The following is a 17,105-nucleotide window of genomic DNA, read 5'->3' on the forward strand; positions in this document are numbered from 1 at the left end:
TAAAATAGCTTTTCCCTAACAGAAAAAAAAACAGTAATTCACTTTAATTCATTCGAATGCCGTTATTTATATTTCTGTACGTTCGAACGTAACGTGCGTCACGTGGACGTCGTGTAACGAGGCGTTTAGTCGTTAAACTTCACAAAAACGTTTATTTTTTAAATCAGTCGTTACACGTTTAACGTGCTGGTCGAGCTCAGTGTTAGTTAGCGAGCACGTTAACCGAGCCGACCGACCGACGACAGTTAGCGGATGTTCCCTCCGTCAGAGCGCGCGGACTTCTGGGTAGTGTAAAGGTGCAGGCAGCACAACACGCCGCGGTGGGAAAAAAAAAAGACCGTAGCTTCCGCAGTTTGTTTCCGCACAAGTGTACGCTGGTGGCATGTTGAACGCTTTCTTCGTGTCCTAACAAAGATAACTAACGTCACGTTAGCGCCGCTCGTCCACTCCTTCGGTTTAAAAGGCGCAACATGAGTCTGAACGAGCACTCACTGCAAGCACTCTCCTGGAGGAAGCTGTACCTGAGCCGGGCTAAACTGAAGGCTTCAAGCCGGACATCAGCCCTGCTTTCTGGATTTGCCATGGTAAACATTGCGTTCAAATCATCCACTCAGCTCTCATGTGGGTTAGTCAGTCATATTACAAAGTGTATATAAAGTTGTTTCCTTTTTTTCCCTCCAGGTGGCTATGGTAGAAGTGCAGCTGGACAACAGCTATCCTTACCCACCTGCTCTCCTTATTGCCTTCAGTGCCTGCACCACTGTGCTCGTGGCTGTCCACCTGTTCGCTCTGATGGTCAGCACCTGCATTTTGCCCAACATAGAGGCCGTCAGCAACGTCCACAATCTCAACTCCGTGAAGGAGTCTCCGCACGAGCGAATGCACCGACACATTGAACTGGCGTGGGCTTTTTCTACAGTCATTGGTACTTTGCTCTTCCTAGCCGAAGTGGTTCTACTCTGCTGGGTCAAATTTTTGCCCATTAAGCCCAACAAGTCCAGCAATAATACAGTTTCATCTGGTGTGGCAGCTGCTATTACGTCCACCTCTATTATGGTCCCCTTTGGTTTAGTCTTCATAGTGTTCGCTGTGCATTTCTACCGCTCCTTGGTCAGCCACAAGACTGACAGACAGTTTCAGGAGCTTGAGGAGCTATCTAATCTCACTCGGCTACAGAACGAGCTGGACAACAGAGGGGAGTCGTCCATCTTGCAGTCTCCGAGCTCACATTTCCCATAGACAAGTATAACGGATACACATCTATGGTGGACTACTTGGGATTTCTCCAAGCCAGAAGCTGCAATATTGGCTTCTGATTTTTTACAGGAATGATGATGTCTCACCTCTTTGTCGTGAAATTTACTTTTGTGAAGAGTTTGTATTTTTTAGAAAAAAACATGTTTGGATCAACTGTGAACTCACAAATCTGCCATAGTGCATGTAACTTGAAATTGGAAAAAAGTCTTAACTGTGATAGTTGCTTGATTTATCATCTGAACAATAATGGAAATCTGTCTGTTGCCTGCTGCGTCGTTTAGTTACCCGTTTTGTCAGTGAACACTGTTGATATATATATATATATTGGCTTGTTGTGTTTTGTAAACCACAAGTATTTAACCCTCCTTGTTCACTGTGTACATGATTTCTCGTAACGTTCACCATTTGTAATTGTAATGCCTGCCATTTGCGAAGACTGACTGGACGGCAGCCAAACTACAGTATTATAAAAAAGAAATTTGACTGACATCTGTAGCACAGGCTGTGGTGTTAAAATAAACAGATTTTTACCAAGTCACAATCAAAGTTTCAAAAGTAATCTGGATGTACTATTAGAAAATGTCTCTAATGTTATCTATGCAACTTATTTTCAGTCGGCACAAAAGAGAAGATGTTGCCAATGTTTTGACTTAACACATGTTTACACCGATCTTTTCATTGGATAAGCAACTGAGCCAATCCTGTCTGATTGTGTATTTTCATTTCTCTTCTTGACACTTTAAGCTTTTAAAAGAAATCTGACTCATTACACAGACTGCATAATTACATTTTGCCCACTGTGAGGTACTACTGTTAAAGCCTGAGCTCTCCACTTGTCTCACATATCCTGAATTAGCATGTCGTTTTCATCATTCACTCTTCACCGTCATCCTGGAGTGCATCCCTACCAACTTATGTTTATTCAAATTTAATTTAACTGGAGTTGGGGTTGGAGATGACTTCCAAAATGAAAGTTAAGATGATGATGATCTTGTCACAAGATAGTCCATCCCAATTAGAGGTTTGGGGGGAGGTATGTGATGAGAAGAGATCCTTTTCTTTCAGGATGGTTGTTGGTGCTAGTGTTTTTCTTGATTATTATTATAAACTATACAGTTTTCTTACTGAATAATGAAGTGTGGCTTGTTTATCTGTTACTGTTGAGTGTACAACTACTGTGAGAATGCAGTGTATAGCAAATACAGTAGAGCCAATATTTTATCAGTCCCTGTGAGGGAAAATAAGTGGACGTGTCCTTTAGATATTTCATGTACACTAATGTTGAATTTATCACATGATGAGCTTCGATAACTTAAATTGTGAGTTTACACATTCAATACTGTTTTTCTACATGTATATAGTCTGATGCTGTTTTAGAAACTTTGGAACTGAATTGTTTTATTATGTCATAAGAGTTTGCAGCAAGCCTTTTATTATCATGACAGTTGCAGTGTTTAATCACCTGTGTTGGTAGTAAACTGTATTAACATGTTGAACTACAACAGCACTTGGAGAGCATAGACCCACGGCAAGTTTTGTTTCATTAGTTATGTTTGAGGCAGTTGTTAATGTTTTGTTGTATGTTTAGTCATAACAAACAATTCACTTTAATTATGACGACGGTTTTGACGAAATGTAATGGGTTCTTCGTTGGCTTGGACTACACCCTTCCACAAAGTTACATGAAAATCAGGCCAGTAGTGATCCAAAACATAACCTCCTCAGAAGGATTAATTATATAATTATTGTTTTCAACTCTGAAATACTGAAATATCGATTGATGTTTTCAGTTTGCTTCACTGACAAGGACAAATGATTTGAATGTGAATGCTCGGACAAATTGAACATACTGAATGCCGTCATGCCTTTTATTTTCTTTTTTATCCTTTCGCCCTAAGTTTGTGATGGAGTGAAAACTTGCTGATCCTCTTCTTACAACACTGATCAAGCCTGATTCAACCCTGACTGGGCTTCCCTTAAAACCAACTGCATATCCACCAGATGTACCTTGAAAAAAAAAGAAGATATGTTCATATTTTAATCTGCAATAATGTATTGAAAGCAATTTGTTGTTGTGTCACATAAGTGGTGACAGACTAAACTCAGGCATGCTGTCTTAAGTACCAACAGTCAAAATGTTGTACCTGTGGAATTGGATACTTTGTCGGTGTTGGTGCTTCATCCCTCCCAAAATCAGACAAGGTCCCACATTTTGCTACTCCGTCCACCCAATAGCCTTCATAAAGCTGGCCTTTATCAGGATAGTAGAACTTTCCATTACCGTTCTTCTTGCCATCTCGCCAGGTGCCTTCATACCAATTTCCATTTGCTTGGACACAAGTTGAAAAGTCACATTTTTAAAAAATGTACTCCACCAAACTCTAATCTATTTCAGAATAAAAATATATGTACACTTCTCTTACCAAATCGAATGATGCCCTGTCCGTGAGTCTTATCCTTCATCCATTCTCCTTCATATATGTCTCCACTCCCGTAGTACATCCTTCCCCAGCCACTCCGCTGGTCCTCACTCCACTCCCCCTCATAAACAGCAGAGCTATTGTAGAAGTACGTCCCATACCCCTGAAGAAATGCAAAATATATCAGAGTGTACATACATGTGTTTGCAGCGTGAATGTGTAATAATATATAAAATACATACGTGCTTCTTTCCATTTTTCCATCCACCACAGTACTTCCTTGCATACTCCTTATCTGGGAGTAGCACACTGCAGGTACCATATCCATCACGCTTCCCAAATTTCCACTCTCCACTATAAATGGCTCCAGACTTCTTCCAAACCTGGATTCCCTTCCCTTAAAAACAAACAAACAACCATTTTAGTTATAGTGTCTCTATATTAGTAACCAGGTATTTACATATTTTTCAGTAGTTTAGTGGAAGCTCACCATGTTTCTTGTCATCCTGCCACTCTCCGTTGTATTCATTTCCACTGGCCGAGAAAATTGTGCACCTCAGTCCACATTTCTGTGACCTAATATCCTTCAGCACTGACAGTGGCTGTTTTATTTTAGATGCTTTCATATACGGCATGGCTGGGGGATAGCCTGGTCAAAACCCAATAAGATAAAAACACGAATATAAATACATAAATACGAAATATTTTAGACGTCAGGTAACCTAGTCTTAGTGTGTAAATATCATTAGAGTATGTCTGCAAAACAAGATAATAGATAAATGCACATAAACCCACATTTAGGATAAAGTTAAAATGATCCACACTGCCATCTGACACTAGCAACCTATACAGTGGCCCAAATATGATGTCAAACACTCATTCAAAACAAAGTACTTGTACCTGTAGCGATGTTTCCAAGCGAAAAAACTTAATATAACTCAATTCGCTTGTAAACTCAGGCCATGTAGCCGCCGAATAAATCAAGAAAACATGACAGAAAGCCAGCTAGCAGTGTAAACTTCACTAGCTTAGCTGGGAGAGAGCCGAGCATTCGCCGTATCCTAGCAACAGTACTGTGTACTGTAGTTAGCGCAGTGAAAATTAAATTAAAAGTACATTTTAATTTTATATTTTATGTGTCTAGGAGGTCCAGCTAACGAAAGAGTTGTTCTTTTTTTTATTAATCAATTTATTTATTTAATGTTTAATCACTTGTGACTTCTCTTTCAACTACGTGTTGTTGACCCACAGCGGTTGGCCCATAATGGCCTGAGTGGTTTTTACGATGTGCGCATGCGCCGTGCAGCCCGGTTAAAAAGCCTTGTGAGTGGCCGGTCGGCGCTGAGGAGAGACTCGGGGTGTAAACCTCGGTGAAGCCGTCCTCTTTCCGCGACATCCTCCACTTCACTGTACTGTACTGTGTACCACACGATGTCCAAACCGAAGTTTCAGACGGAGTGGGAGGAAATTGACGAGGAATATCAACAATTACAGGTAAGACAGGAGAACAACTGAAACACATCTTTGTTTGCTGGAGCTTGTCGTGGCGGTTGGCACTGACAGCCGTTACTCTGTAGTTTGGATAGCACCTCTCCTGTTCGCCATTCATTCTCAGCCCGGCCGTAAACGCAGCATTGAGCCAACAACTACTACTACTACTACTACTACTGCTACTACTGCTACTCTTGGTAGCAATATCAGAAGAGATGGGGTATGTTTATCCTCTCTGACTTCACTGTAACATCCCTGTGTTACAGCTGCTAACGTTAGCAGGATGCTAGTAAGTGTCTTATGCGGCTAATGTGCAGCTACACTAACTTAGCTCACACACACACACACACACACACACACACACACACACACACACAGTGCACTAATGTAACACTGATTTATCCGCTGCTAAAGTTAGGTCGAGGTAAGGTAGGTCCACGTGTTTGTGTCTGCCTGCGTGATTTTATTTCGTCGTCATTGAATGCATCATCATACATCATCATCATCATCATCATGCCACTGATGGCAAGCTCACGTTGGCTAGCCGGCTAACTTGAAATAACAATAATAAGGGGCAGATAATGGGGGAAGAATACAGTTCACTTTAAGTATTGAAGCATGTGGTGATGTGGCACGATCATGCTCCCCTCACCTCATGCAGCACCAGACAACTGAGACACAACGTGTCTGTGATGGCATGAAAAATTAAAAAAATCTGGAGCTGCTCCGCAGGGAAAAATGGTGATGAAGGTGACTGTCATCTGTTTGGGGATTTTTCTGAAATGAAGCTTGCATGTTCTGGTTTAACCTCCCACTCATATTTAGTTGATTTCCCCATTTCTGTGGCATGTCCTAACTCTGTGGGTTCATGTACACAAACCTGATTGACCTGTAGTAAACATAAAAATAAAATAAAAAATAACACATGCATCATTCATGTGACATGTGCATGCATATAAATCACAATGACTACCATGATTAGCTGTCTGGTTTTCTCCATCTGAAAGGTCAAGATGCTAAACTTCTTTATTGTTATATACTTGGGGTTTGTAACCAGGTAACATTTACATAACATAACATGTACCATCCAAGATGGACATTTAAACACGTTTAAACATATTTAAAGATTAGCAGGTCTGAAATAGAAATTACAATGTACAGTAGCTGACAAAACACCTTTTTGTCCAGGCAACTTCTCTCATTTTTATAATGAAATGAAACCTTGATTGTGTAAGTCTTTTAACAAGGATTAACCCTTTTTTCAGTCTTGGATCCACATTACGTGATCCTGTGTAGTCAACATATGCCTGTCAAATCATATTTAAGGTGGGGGATGAGTCCCTAACCTCAGACTACAGGATTATCTCTGCTGACTGTGCATCCTTGCCTCCAAACACTCTGTCCAGTCTTATAAACCAGTGCTGATAGGGAGAGAAAAGGTGGGGGCAGTGCTGCTTGAAAGCCGTTGTCTGGTCACCCAGCATAGATTCGTATTAAAATGGTGTATATATTTCACCACATGATCCGATGTCATGGGCTGTTTGTGTTCTGACAGAAGGGTCAAACAAAATTTCACAGGGTAAATCATTTCCATCTCTTCCTCAATAGAGATTCTGTTCAGTGCTGGTTTCACTGTTGTCCACTCAGACTTGTAATACATTTTCACTCTTTTAAAATAGGTGAAAAATGACACATTTGAGTCTTTTTATTTTCTGCATTTCTAGTTGTAAACGCTCATCAGCAGCAACATTTGTGACTGCATCTCTCGTAACTTGCATAAAGGCACACATGTATCTATCTGTCCTTTTATTACTTGGAGTCAGCAGACTTTTCTACCCCCTACAAATGTCCCACACTGATCACTGTGTGTTTTTTGTTCGATCACTAGGAAAATCACAAAATATACAGACAGAAACTCGAGGAGCTCACCAACCTACAAACGACGTGCAGCAGCGCCATCAGCAAACAGAGAAAATGTCTAAAAGACCTACGCTACAGCTTGGCCAAGTGAGTATTCTCTGATCAGGACAGCGCACTACATGTCTGTTTTTACAGGCAGTATATTGGTTTGTCATAGTCTGGCTCATAAGCAAATTTAACTTAGCAATATCACTTATGGATACATTTTGTAACATCCCCTGTACTGAACAAGCAGACAGGTTATGAAAAGTGAGGAAAGAGGCAGATTTAATGGTTAAATTATGATTATAATCTCTATTATCCTACCAGAGAGATACTGCATCTTAGTCCACAGAGAGTTTAAGATCCACTTTTTTTTTAACTTTTCCATTAATGTTCATTTTGTCTGTTCACAGGTGTGCACAAACATGTGACGAGAAGGAACTGGAGCTAATAACAGACATCAAGACACAAATCAAAGATAAAGAAAATGTCTTCTTTGATATGGAAGCATATTTGCCAAAGAGAAATGGGTGAGTACTTTTTTTTTTTTCCCCTCACTGACTGTTCACTCAACATTACAGTTGGACTATTATTTATTTATTTTTTTATGTGTGTTTTTCAGGCTGTACCTGAATTTGGTCCTGGGAAATGTGAACGTAACTCTTCTCAGCAACCAGGCAAAGTATGTAAAGTATTCAGCCCTGAGAACGGTGTGAAAAACACAGGTTTAGACTCTGGATTTGTTTTATCTATGTATCAACTCCTCATCTTCTCTTGTTCCATTCATTCCCATAGATTTGCCTACAAAGACGAGTATGAGAAGTTCAAGCTTTATATGACGATAATCCTGATGTTTGGAGCAATAACCTGCCTCTTCTTTCTCAACTATCGGTGAGAGAACCCTCTTCGATCAAGAGTTTCCCTCTTGATCGATATCGTAGGTGATTTATTAAAATCTCAAAGACTGGCTCACTGATTTTATTTTATTTTTTTCTCTGTTTTGTTTAGAGTCACTGATGAAATCTTCAACTTTTTGCTGGTGTGGTACTACTGCACACTGACCATAAGAGAAAGTATCCTCATGAGCAACGGCTCCAGGTGTGCACTTGTTCCTATTTTTCTCTCTATGACAGGATTTGTTCTCGCTGAATCACTGTGTCATACAGTGCTGTGCTCTTCTTCTGCTTTCCAGGATCAAAGGCTGGTGGGTGTCTCACCATTATGTATCCACCTTTCTGTCCGGGGTGATGCTTACCTGGTGAGTTTCTGTCTTTTTTTATTCCACAGCGTCACGTTGTTTCGGCAATCATTTTGAAGTATTATTCAAACAGGTGCAGCTACAGTTTCTTCATCCAACATTGTGTCTTTTCACAGGCCGGAGGGGCCGATGTATCAGATGTTTAGAAGCCAGTTCCTTGCGTTCTCCATATATCAAAGTAAGAATTGAACTTGTTTACTAGACTTGGAGTAAAATGTATTGTATTGTCATGTATGTACAGTACATTGTGCGTTGTTTGAGACATTTTCTTGTTGATTCTGTAAAGATTAGGGTGGAATCTGCTAAAAAATTACATTACACAATTTCTCAGTTAAATTAATGTTTTTTGTTTTTTAGCATGAGCTGGTTTTATTAGCACTAACGCTGGCCATCCATCCTCAAAAAAGCAGCAGCTTTTTCTTTTTTTTCCTTTTGGCCCGTAGTTAAAACAAGCAGAACATGTAGTCCCTCTCTTTGTTGTGTGTACCTTGTAGCAAAGCTTACACTCACAGGTCTTTTGTTGACGTTGGTCACGTGTAGCACCACTTTGGAACATTTGAGGCACTCCCGCTGTGTGCTGTCAGTCTAAACACTTGTGTTACATCATCAGTTTCAGACACCAGCTGTGGGAGATAAAGGAGAGTTGTTGTGACACATGTATCTTTGTATCCTTTGTGACGCACACTGTATTTTCTATTTAGCCAAATGAATACTTGCATAATAAATAGTTGTGTGTAGGGCTGCAAGTAACCAGTATTTTCATTATCTGCCCGTTATCGTCTTGATTAATCAACAAATAGTTTGATATTTAAAATGTCAGAAAAAGGTGACACATGGCCGAAGACCTCTTGTTTTGTTTCCTACCAACATACTAACATCCAGTTTACAGTTATAAGAATCAAAGAAAAGCTGCGGATTCTCACAATGTGAACTCTGCAACCACAGAAACTTTGTCATTCTTGCTTGAAAAAAAATTCATCGGTTATTAAAATATTCACTGATGGTGGGAACCCCTGTAGCTCTGTGTGCCCTAAAGTCCTTACTGTAGCAACCTGGATTGGATTCCAGCCTGGGTCCTTTTGCTGCTTATTATCCCCTCTCTCACCCCTGAATTTTAGATACTCACTGATAAATTTTCTGTCAATTAACAACAGATCAAAGGACTTATTTTCAGTTCTACCTGTTCTGTCACATTGCTCTTTGCTGATATGATGACAGAACCCTGAACGCCTCGCTCTAAATAATAAAATATCGCCACGTTCAGGTGCTAATGCTCAGTCAATGACAGAAATGTAGAAAAATTAACAAAATTAAAAAAGAAAAAAGTAATTAGCCGTCATCTTTACCTGTGAAACTGTTTACACCACAGCCTTGACTGCTCTAGACCAAGGCCAGAGCAGGTCAAGGTCAGGGTCACCTGTGATAAGCTGTGATTACACACAGTGCAAACATGTTCATAGGAAGTGAACACCTAGGAAAGTGACTTGGCTTTTCTAATAGCTGACACTAAACAGACTTCATTTTTGACATGAAATAGTCGGGTAAACACAGGTGTTACCAATGATACTAATTAAGGTTCAGGTCAAACAGAGTCAGGGGGCCTGGTTGATTAATTGACCTGGAAGTATTTATGTGGCCTTAAATGTTTAAGGAAAGGAGCGCGCATGCTTCCTTTCTTATCTCCTTTTAGAATAGGATACACCGGACGTCCTTTACAAAAGGAAAAAGAGATAATCCCGTCCCACAATTCTTGGTGGCAACAACAAAAAAGCGACCGCTCACTGCAGGTCTGTTATTTGAATTCTGATCTTAATAATGAAGTCATATTTTCAACAGGTTGTCCACATTTCTATATCCTGTAAAATGCAGTTTTTGTAGTCCATCTCCTGAACTTTGTAGTTTCACCACAGATCATGTCAATAACGTCCACAGGGCATAATTACATAGTCTAGTGTTAGTTCAGTCTCCTTCACATCTTTCCTTCACCCCATGATGTTTTCCATCAAGGTCAAGGAAATGTGTTTAAGAAAGGAAAGGACATGACTCCACTGTCTGAGCTCAAGTTTTAGCACTGTAGACTGTAAAGCGTTCACAGCGAGCCTGCTAATAATAGTTGATAAAGAGAGAAGTCATTTCACGGGCTTGTGGTCGCAGTCGTTGCCTGGTAAATCACATGTAGACGCATGGTGTGACAGCCGATGTGATGGCCTCTCTGGTTGAGGTTTTGGGTGATAAGTCAAATGTTAAAACACGAGGACGGTCTTTTTTAAAATCCTCACCTAACAACAAATTAAGCTTACACTGAGACAATGTGCATTCTTTTTTTGTTTGTTTCGAGGACAGAATGACCTCGTTTCAGCGTGCAAAGCTTCACATCACAACCTGCTATTGACTTTTTTTTTCTTTTTCTTTTTTTATTCCACGTGAGAACTGCTGATAAGCTGATTCTCGTCCTCTAAAATCGTTTTCATTTCCAGTACTGAGACATCATCTGCGCCTAATTGATCTGCTCAGTGTTGCCTGTGCTGTAATCTGTGATTTTTATGTGATCCATTTGTCCTCCAGGCTTCGTTCAATTCCTCCAGTATTACTACCAGAGTGGCTGCTTATACAGGCTGCGAGCTTTGGGGGAGAGGAATCAGCTGGACCTCACAGTGGGTGCGTTGTAAGCTATTTTTGGTGATAGTCATTTTGAACGTTTGAACTCTTGAGCCATCTGCAAGACCATGTCTGGAAGAAATTAGGGTAAAGGTGAGAGATGAAGACAGTTGTTAACATAAGCGTGCTGTCACGCAGATGTCGGGAGTAATTTGAGTGCGGTGTCACGACTGCTCTGTCATGTTGTCCCAAGGTCACTGTTACAGTTTTGTGTCTCTGCAGAGGGATTTCAGTCCTGGATGTGGAGAGGCCTCACTTTTCTTTTGCCGTTCCTCTTTTTTGGCCATGTAAGTAGTTGTTTGTTCTCAGGCTGAAGCCTCAATACAAATATTTCAAAATAGGAGGATTGTGCAAGATCATGTAGGCTCACGGGGGTGTTTTTACCCCAGTGTTTGATGTGTATTAAATGGAAGCAAACACAATTGTGCAACTCTTAAGACATTTTTGAGAGGCTGCATCATCTGAGGAGAAAGCTCTGAATCAAAGCAATATTTGCTTGTGCGACCGTGGACGACCTTATGAAAGATAATGCGTCCTCTTCCTTCACAGTTTTGGCAGCTGTACAACTCGGTGACCCTGTTTCGCCTGGCAGGACATGAGGACTGCAAGGAGTGGCAGGTAATAATCGCTTAAATGTCAAGAGACATGTTGAGACAGATTTTTAAAAGTTTGACGACCTTCTTTGGAAAACCATTCATGCATTTTGCAATTCCTGTATCTAAGCAGTGTCCACAAAAGTGTGTCAATTGTAGTGTCGGTAAAAGAACCGAAACCCCGCCTACTTGACATGTCCTAACTCCGCAACATTTCAAAATATAGATATTGGCCACAGTTGTAATAATACATGACTTGACGTGTCTTTCTTTGTTTTTGTTTTTTCCTTTCAGGTATTTATGCTGGCGTTAACCTTTCTCGTCCTCTTCCTGGGAAATTTCCTCACTACGTTAAAAGTCGTCCACCAAAAGATTCAGAAAAACCAGGAAAAGGTGCAAAAGAATGACTGACTGAGACAAAAACACAACGAGACACCTCGAATTTGTTAGAAACGGCCAGTAATTTTGAAGCAACACGCACAATCGCTTGATGGACTGACCACAGTCTGATCAGCCCGGGAGAAGACGAAACTGAAAACCACTGTTTCTCTCAGGCGTCAGTGGCATCAGCAGCAGCAGCAGTCCAGCCAAAGTATCTGGCACAAACCAGGCTTCTGCTTTCTAATGACTCGTCGTCGATGTTGTTGCACGGTCGGTCACAGCGTTCACCTGATAGACAGTTTGTCGCTTTATCCTGTACATAAAACAAAACAAAAATTGAGTGGAAAGAATGTGTTTTTATTTGGGTGTTTGTGTCAGTCAGCGCATGAATCCTATCAGAGAGCCTTTGTTCAAATCATATGCAACTAAAAGAGGGCAGGTAGCATCGATTAACAGAATATAGTTTGCCTTTGAAGACCTAACGTCTGTCGTGTACATGCTTCATACTTCTGTGAAGTAGTAATGGTCAAACTGTCTCTTGTCTCAACGTGGCACTGCGCTTCGTCATCGTTTCATGTGTAGTTCTCAGCTCCCTGTTGTGATATTTCACTTAAAAAAACAAAACCTAATACTTCACTGGCCAAGATAACCTCCAATTTTCAAGAAATAAATGTTTTTGTTGTTGTTGTTTTCAGAGTTGGGATTACAAGGAAATGCAGGACTGTTTCTCACTTCAGGCAGCAGTTACAAAAGCCATAACTGTTGTTTTTATGATCTAACTTCTAAAATGGGTCAGCTGGTTAAGTCACAACAGCATAAACGTATAAAAACTTGAACTGTCTTTACAAAACGGTTATTCCGAGTGGGGATTTTCATGTGAACAACAGCTCTCATTAACATAATGTTAACAAACTGTAATAGATATACATTTATTATGTTTCACTAATGCATATTAAACCTCAGATTCTGTTTTAACACTTGACACATTTATCATTACTGAAAAAAAAACCTTGTATTATGATCAAATGCTGCTATTAGAGCTGGTACGATAAGTCTAGGAAGATATCGAATGATGTGCTGGATTACTGTTTTTCTAATTCCAATCAACATACTAAATAAAATATTTGTATGAATTAACTTATGGCCAAATGTGGAGGTTGTGCTCTAGTTCACTGTAGTGTTGTCTGGTTTGTGTTTCATGCTTGTTTTGAAGGGTCTTTTTGTGTGTGTTTTTTTTTTTCAGCTAAAGTTCAGGTGGGCTCAAATGAACAGCTGCAGTAGTGTCAGGTCTCTAATGCCTTATTCTCCCTCCAGCCTGTCACAGCAAAAAAAAGTCCTTTTATTTTGAAAAATCAAGACCGTAGCGTTAGATTTATTTCCCACAATCGTGCTGAAGAGAATCACTGTCTGTGTGTATCACTTTTATTGAGGGTGGGGGCGAGGGGATTCAAAGTTACAGACCAAAATGTTACATTTGATGCGAGAGCTGCCAGAATGCACAAAACAACTTGATTTCCTCATTTTTTTTAAAATGATGTAGCTGATGTTGAACAATGTTGTCATCATTCATTTCAAGACTGTAAACTGGTGCCTGAGTTGTGATCAGTAACGAGAGACTGACGATTTCTCAATCTGTGTACATTGTTGTAAAAAAAAATATATTAATAATTAAACCTCTAATAAAAAACTGTTTATGTCCGTATTTATTTCAGTACTGTGACTTCAATTTCATCAATACCACAATAAATTGCGCAACCATTGCACACATTCAGTTTGTTCGACACTAGTGGGCACTGTTGGTAAAGATAAAAGCTGCTTCAAGCTGGCAGAGCCAAAACAAATTCAAGTTCAGTGTTTTGTTTTACTGGAAATGAGCAAACTGGGTGTTCATCAAGGGTGTTTTCTTCCTTATACTACTATTAAACAGTACCATGATGTTAGCATTTGTTAACTACTGACAGTTTTACACCAAAATCAGACACTTAACAATACAAGTTCCTGCTACACATGTATACATTTCAATAAAACATACTGGTTTAAACCGTGCAAAGCTTTCAGTTAGAAAAAAAAATCTATAAAAATACAAATACATTTGTCGTATAAAAGTAAAAATACATTGACAGAAAGCATTTCATATTGCATACCACTTTGGAAACTCTCCAACCTGCAGCAGCGTCTTGCAAAACTCTCTTTCCTGTTACGTCATTAGTCCTTGTGACGGTTAAAGGCCTGAACCTGCAGGGCCTTTCTGAACCATACAGCTGTTTCCACATCTGTCTAGGACACCAACCTTCAATCTTTGAATGTCCAGCCACTCTCAGTCTGAGTGAGTGAAAACTGAAGAGTCTTTTTGACCTCACAGAATGACACATTTCTTCTTCCTCTTGTAGTTTTTTTGTTTTTTAATAAAGGCCAAAGTTGTTTTGGTGGCCTCTTTGAAAATGTCGTCCACGTTCTCCTGATACTTTGCCGAACACTCGAGGTAGAGCTCTGCTTTCATCTGCTGCCTTGTCTCTTCACCCTACAGCCCCAAACCAACATCAAGAATTAGACTGTAGTATGTAAAGAGAGCTATTGTAGTACGGTTAAATATGGTTGCAGGGTTTGGTTAGGGTGCTTCCTCTTGCATAGATCACTAAATGTGTACACACTTCTGCTTGCCTTACCTGTGTATAAGTGATGGGAGCCAGGTTCACGGCCTTGAGCTTCCTCGCACACTCTTTATCCTTCCTGAGGTCAGTCTTACAGCCAATCAGGATGACAGGAACATCCCGACAGAAGTGCCTCACCTCTGGGAACCACTGGGTAAACGAAATGTAAGGAGTTATTTTATGTTTGTTCTTTTTAACATCAGATTCAGGATTACTCTTTTTTGGCTATTTACAGGCAGCACTGAGAAGAGAAAGTCCCAGCACAACACCTGCATGCATGCAGGTCAACGTCCACATGCAGGCTCTGTTGTTTGAGTTAATCATAGCCAAAAGAATGCAGGCAACACACCGACATACAAGAGTGTGACAATCATTAACTGATGAATACAAACTCCAGTTTAACTTTGACAATCGTGTTTGTTTAAGGTGTCGTGTTGTTAATGCACCATGTAGATTATTACCTTTATCAGGACATTCTCAAAGCTGGTTGGGTTGGTCACGTCAAAGCAGACTAACACCAGATTGGCCTCTTGGTATGAGAGCGGCCGTAGTCTGTCATAGTCATCCTGTCCTAAAAGAACGAAGGCAAACAGTGCATTAGCTCATGAAAGTGTGCATACACAACTGTTAATAACTCAGATGTGGGACTAAGCAGAAACTAGTCTGCATGGGGTGCATCAGCCCTGAACATAAAGATATGATATATGTTGGTAAATGTGAAAAACCACATCCTTGCTGCAGCTTCCTTTTCCGTTGATGTAAGTCACTCTGCTGCAATTCTACAGAAGATAATCTGCCGACGCAGTCTGTCAGGACTTTTCCTGAAAATGACTTCACATAGAAACTTTATGTTTTATATCCAACAAGTAATGCAGCAGTTTTAAGTCAATCGATACTGGAGACAAATCTTACTTTATGATGAAAATGAGAAAGTTGCCTTAACATGTTTTTGAAACTTTATCTGAATAACATTCAGTAAGTTCATCACAATTATTAATTAAAATCTGCTAATATTAGATCAGAGACTGAAAATATGACTGATGTAAACTTTTAGTCACACTCCTGCTTGATATCCAGCCTTAGAATTGAAGTGGTATATTTTAATCTAATAAAATTAAGTAATAAAATTAAAGTACACATTCAGCACTATAAATCAGGAAGGATATTTTGTATCTTGTATTACTGTGAAGTAAAAAATGTACACTCTCACATTAAATTTGCCTCTAAACTTTATTTAACAGCTTGTTGGTATTTCCTAACATGCAAACAGCTGGTCAGTTCTCTAAAAGATGATGCTGATGATGCTCTGACGTCAACGTCGAACTTTACCTCAGATAAAGACGCCATGAATACACCATGAGAGGATGTCTGAACTTTATACATCTTAAAACTATTTTAAAAAGATTATTAATATAAGACGGTTACACTGATACACTGAGTAGTATGGGTTTGGACCTCAACATGATACTAAAAAAATAATTATTAACGTTTAGACATGGAGGAAGTTTCTGTTAAAGAGTCTTACCAGCTGTGTCATACAGGTTGAGCTTTATCTCTTTTCCTCCGAGAGAGATAGTGGTGACATATTTTTCAAACACTGATGGTGCATATTTCTGTTTTTGACACACAAGAGAAAGATTTTATGATACAACGCCACTGTATATTTATATATACATATGCTTTAATATCTGGCCTTAGAGAACCCTATGAGATCAGGAAATGCAGCTCATGTGTATTTGACTAAATTTGGATTAAGAAAGTTATCGCCATAGAATATACAGTATTAGTCGTGGTACATGTCATGACATGTAAACTCTTCTTACCTCTGGAAAGTCACCTTTGGCATAAACCATCAGGAGTGATGTTTTACCGCAGCCTCCATCTCCCACTATCACAATTTTAAGTTCTTCTCCTTTTTTTGTGGTACCATTACCAGTCACGGCACCGTTTTGCGTCATTTCACCTCCAAACAGGTGCCAGTCAGGACAGGGTTGAAGATACTCCCTCCAGATTTAAGTTGAATACATCGCAAAGTCTGATGAATCTATATTTGGAAAGGCTCGGATGATTTATAGGCAGTGTCGAAAGAGAGGAACAGACAAGCCTCATGTTTTACCAGGTAGCATACTGATTCTCACCACTTCCTGTTCCTGTCAAACTGAAGAGCTGTTTCCAATTGACCCCCCTCCACACTTCTCTCATATCCTATTATCAGCCTGCTCACTGAAAGCATCTCTCGCATCTGAGTTGCACATGTAGAACAGTTGAGTCCGGCAGCTCTTACTTCCTTTATTGCATGTGAATTCTGGGTGGGTACTCTGATCTAAAGCACTGCCTCTATCCAGAGCACTGTGCGCATGAGATAGCACAAAAAAATGTTCACTACAGTAAGACTCCTAGATTCTTATCAGTGGAGGCATGAATGTGTGACCCGGAGATGCTCTGATGATAGTGAATGGGCTGATTGTGCATCTATCCTCATGTCTCCTTTAGA

General features: G+C 39.9%; 4 protein-coding genes and 1 long non-coding RNA gene across 6 annotated transcripts; 2 read left to right on the forward strand and 3 right to left on the reverse strand.

Annotated features, from left to right (window-relative positions):
* Window positions 1–240: 240 nt before the first annotated feature.
* On the forward strand, window positions 241–1,798 carry orai1b (ORAI calcium release-activated calcium modulator 1b). Its single transcript, XM_010746109.3, has 2 exons — window positions 241–584; window positions 682–1,798. Exons 1-2 carry the CDS (start codon window positions 471–473, stop codon window positions 1,237–1,239), a joined length of 672 nt encoding a protein of 223 aa, XP_010744411.1. The 5' UTR covers window positions 241–470; the 3' UTR covers window positions 1,240–1,798.
* Window positions 1,799–3,111: 1,313 nt separating this feature from the next.
* On the reverse strand, window positions 3,112–4,749 carry morn3 (MORN repeat containing 3). Its single transcript, XM_010746108.3, has 6 exons — window positions 4,578–4,749; window positions 4,168–4,326; window positions 3,920–4,074; window positions 3,681–3,840; window positions 3,402–3,586; window positions 3,112–3,264 (listed from the first exon to the last, which is right to left on the reverse strand). Exons 2-6 carry the CDS (start codon window positions 4,310–4,312, stop codon window positions 3,202–3,204), a joined length of 708 nt encoding a protein of 235 aa, XP_010744410.2. The 5' UTR covers window positions 4,313–4,326; window positions 4,578–4,749; the 3' UTR covers window positions 3,112–3,201.
* Window positions 4,750–4,972: 223 nt separating this feature from the next.
* On the forward strand, window positions 4,973–13,485 carry tmem120b (transmembrane protein 120B). Its single transcript, XM_010746104.3, has 12 exons — window positions 4,973–5,171; window positions 7,057–7,175; window positions 7,484–7,600; window positions 7,693–7,752; window positions 7,866–7,961; window positions 8,079–8,168; window positions 8,263–8,328; window positions 8,445–8,506; window positions 10,894–10,986; window positions 11,209–11,273; window positions 11,536–11,604; window positions 11,874–13,485. The coding sequence occupies exons 1-12, from the start codon at window positions 5,109–5,111 to the stop codon at window positions 11,988–11,990; spliced, it is 1,017 nt and encodes a 338-aa protein (XP_010744406.2). The 5' UTR covers window positions 4,973–5,108; the 3' UTR covers window positions 11,991–13,485.
* On the reverse strand, window positions 8,671–10,110 carry LOC113746430 (uncharacterized). Its single transcript, XR_003462856.1, has 2 exons — window positions 9,675–10,110; window positions 8,671–8,951 (listed from the first exon to the last, which is right to left on the reverse strand). It is a non-coding gene; the product is annotated as an uncharacterized LOC113746430 (long non-coding RNA).
* On the reverse strand, window positions 13,367–16,880 carry rhof (ras homolog family member F). Of its 2 annotated transcripts, XM_010746106.3 has the most exons (6): window positions 16,750–16,880; window positions 16,435–16,655; window positions 16,137–16,224; window positions 15,073–15,182; window positions 14,627–14,761; window positions 13,367–14,481 (listed from the first exon to the last, which is right to left on the reverse strand). In XM_010746106.3, exons 2-6 carry the CDS (start codon window positions 16,567–16,569, stop codon window positions 14,317–14,319), a joined length of 633 nt encoding a protein of 210 aa, XP_010744408.3. In that variant the 5' UTR covers window positions 16,570–16,655; window positions 16,750–16,880; the 3' UTR covers window positions 13,367–14,316. The 2 variants fall into 2 exon arrangements, with proteins under 2 accessions (XP_010744408.3, XP_027137812.1); XM_027282011.1 differs by having other exon boundaries at window positions 16,435–16,841.
* Window positions 16,881–17,105: the final 225 nt, after the last annotated feature.

This window comes from Larimichthys crocea, chromosome IX (genome assembly GCF_000972845.2).
Source record: "Larimichthys crocea isolate SSNF chromosome IX, L_crocea_2.0, whole genome shotgun sequence".
Taxonomy (NCBI): domain Eukaryota; kingdom Metazoa; phylum Chordata; class Actinopteri; family Sciaenidae; genus Larimichthys; species Larimichthys crocea.

Excerpts from the sequence above, each read along its gene's own strand:
- rhof (XM_010746106.3), bottom strand. The coding sequence starts at position 16,569 with ATGACGCAAAACGGTGCCGTGACTGGTAATGGTACCACAAAAAAAGGA. Across the intron at positions 15,183-16,136 it reads CAACCTGTATGACACAGCTG|GACAGGATGACTATGACAGA; the intron begins GTAAGACTCTTT and ends TCGTTCTTTTAG. Across the intron at positions 14,762-15,072 it reads TTGAGAATGTCCTGATAAAG|TGGTTCCCAGAGGTGAGGCA; the intron begins GTAATAATCTAC and ends TCGTTTACCCAG.
- tmem120b (XM_010746104.3), top strand. The coding sequence starts at position 5,109 with ATGTCCAAACCGAAGTTTCAGACGGAGTGGGAGGAAATTGACGAGGAA. Across the intron at positions 8,169-8,262 it reads CTCATGAGCAACGGCTCCAG|GATCAAAGGCTGGTGGGTGT; the intron begins GTGTGCACTTGT and ends TCTGCTTTCCAG. Across the intron at positions 11,274-11,535 it reads CGTTCCTCTTTTTTGGCCAT|TTTTGGCAGCTGTACAACTC; the intron begins GTAAGTAGTTGT and ends CTTCCTTCACAG.
- orai1b (XM_010746109.3), top strand. The coding sequence starts at position 471 with ATGAGTCTGAACGAGCACTCACTGCAAGCACTCTCCTGGAGGAAGCTG. Across the intron at positions 585-681 it reads TGCTTTCTGGATTTGCCATG|GTGGCTATGGTAGAAGTGCA; the intron begins GTAAACATTGCG and ends TTTTCCCTCCAG.
- morn3 (XM_010746108.3), bottom strand. The coding sequence starts at position 4,312 with ATGCCGTATATGAAAGCATCTAAAATAAAACAGCCACTGTCAGTGCTG. Across the intron at positions 4,075-4,167 it reads GCAGGATGACAAGAAACATG|GGAAGGGAATCCAGGTTTGG; the intron begins GTGAGCTTCCAC and ends TTTGTTTTTAAG. Across the intron at positions 3,841-3,919 it reads GGAAAAATGGAAAGAAGCAC|GGGTATGGGACGTACTTCTA; the intron begins GTATGTATTTTA and ends GCATTTCTTCAG.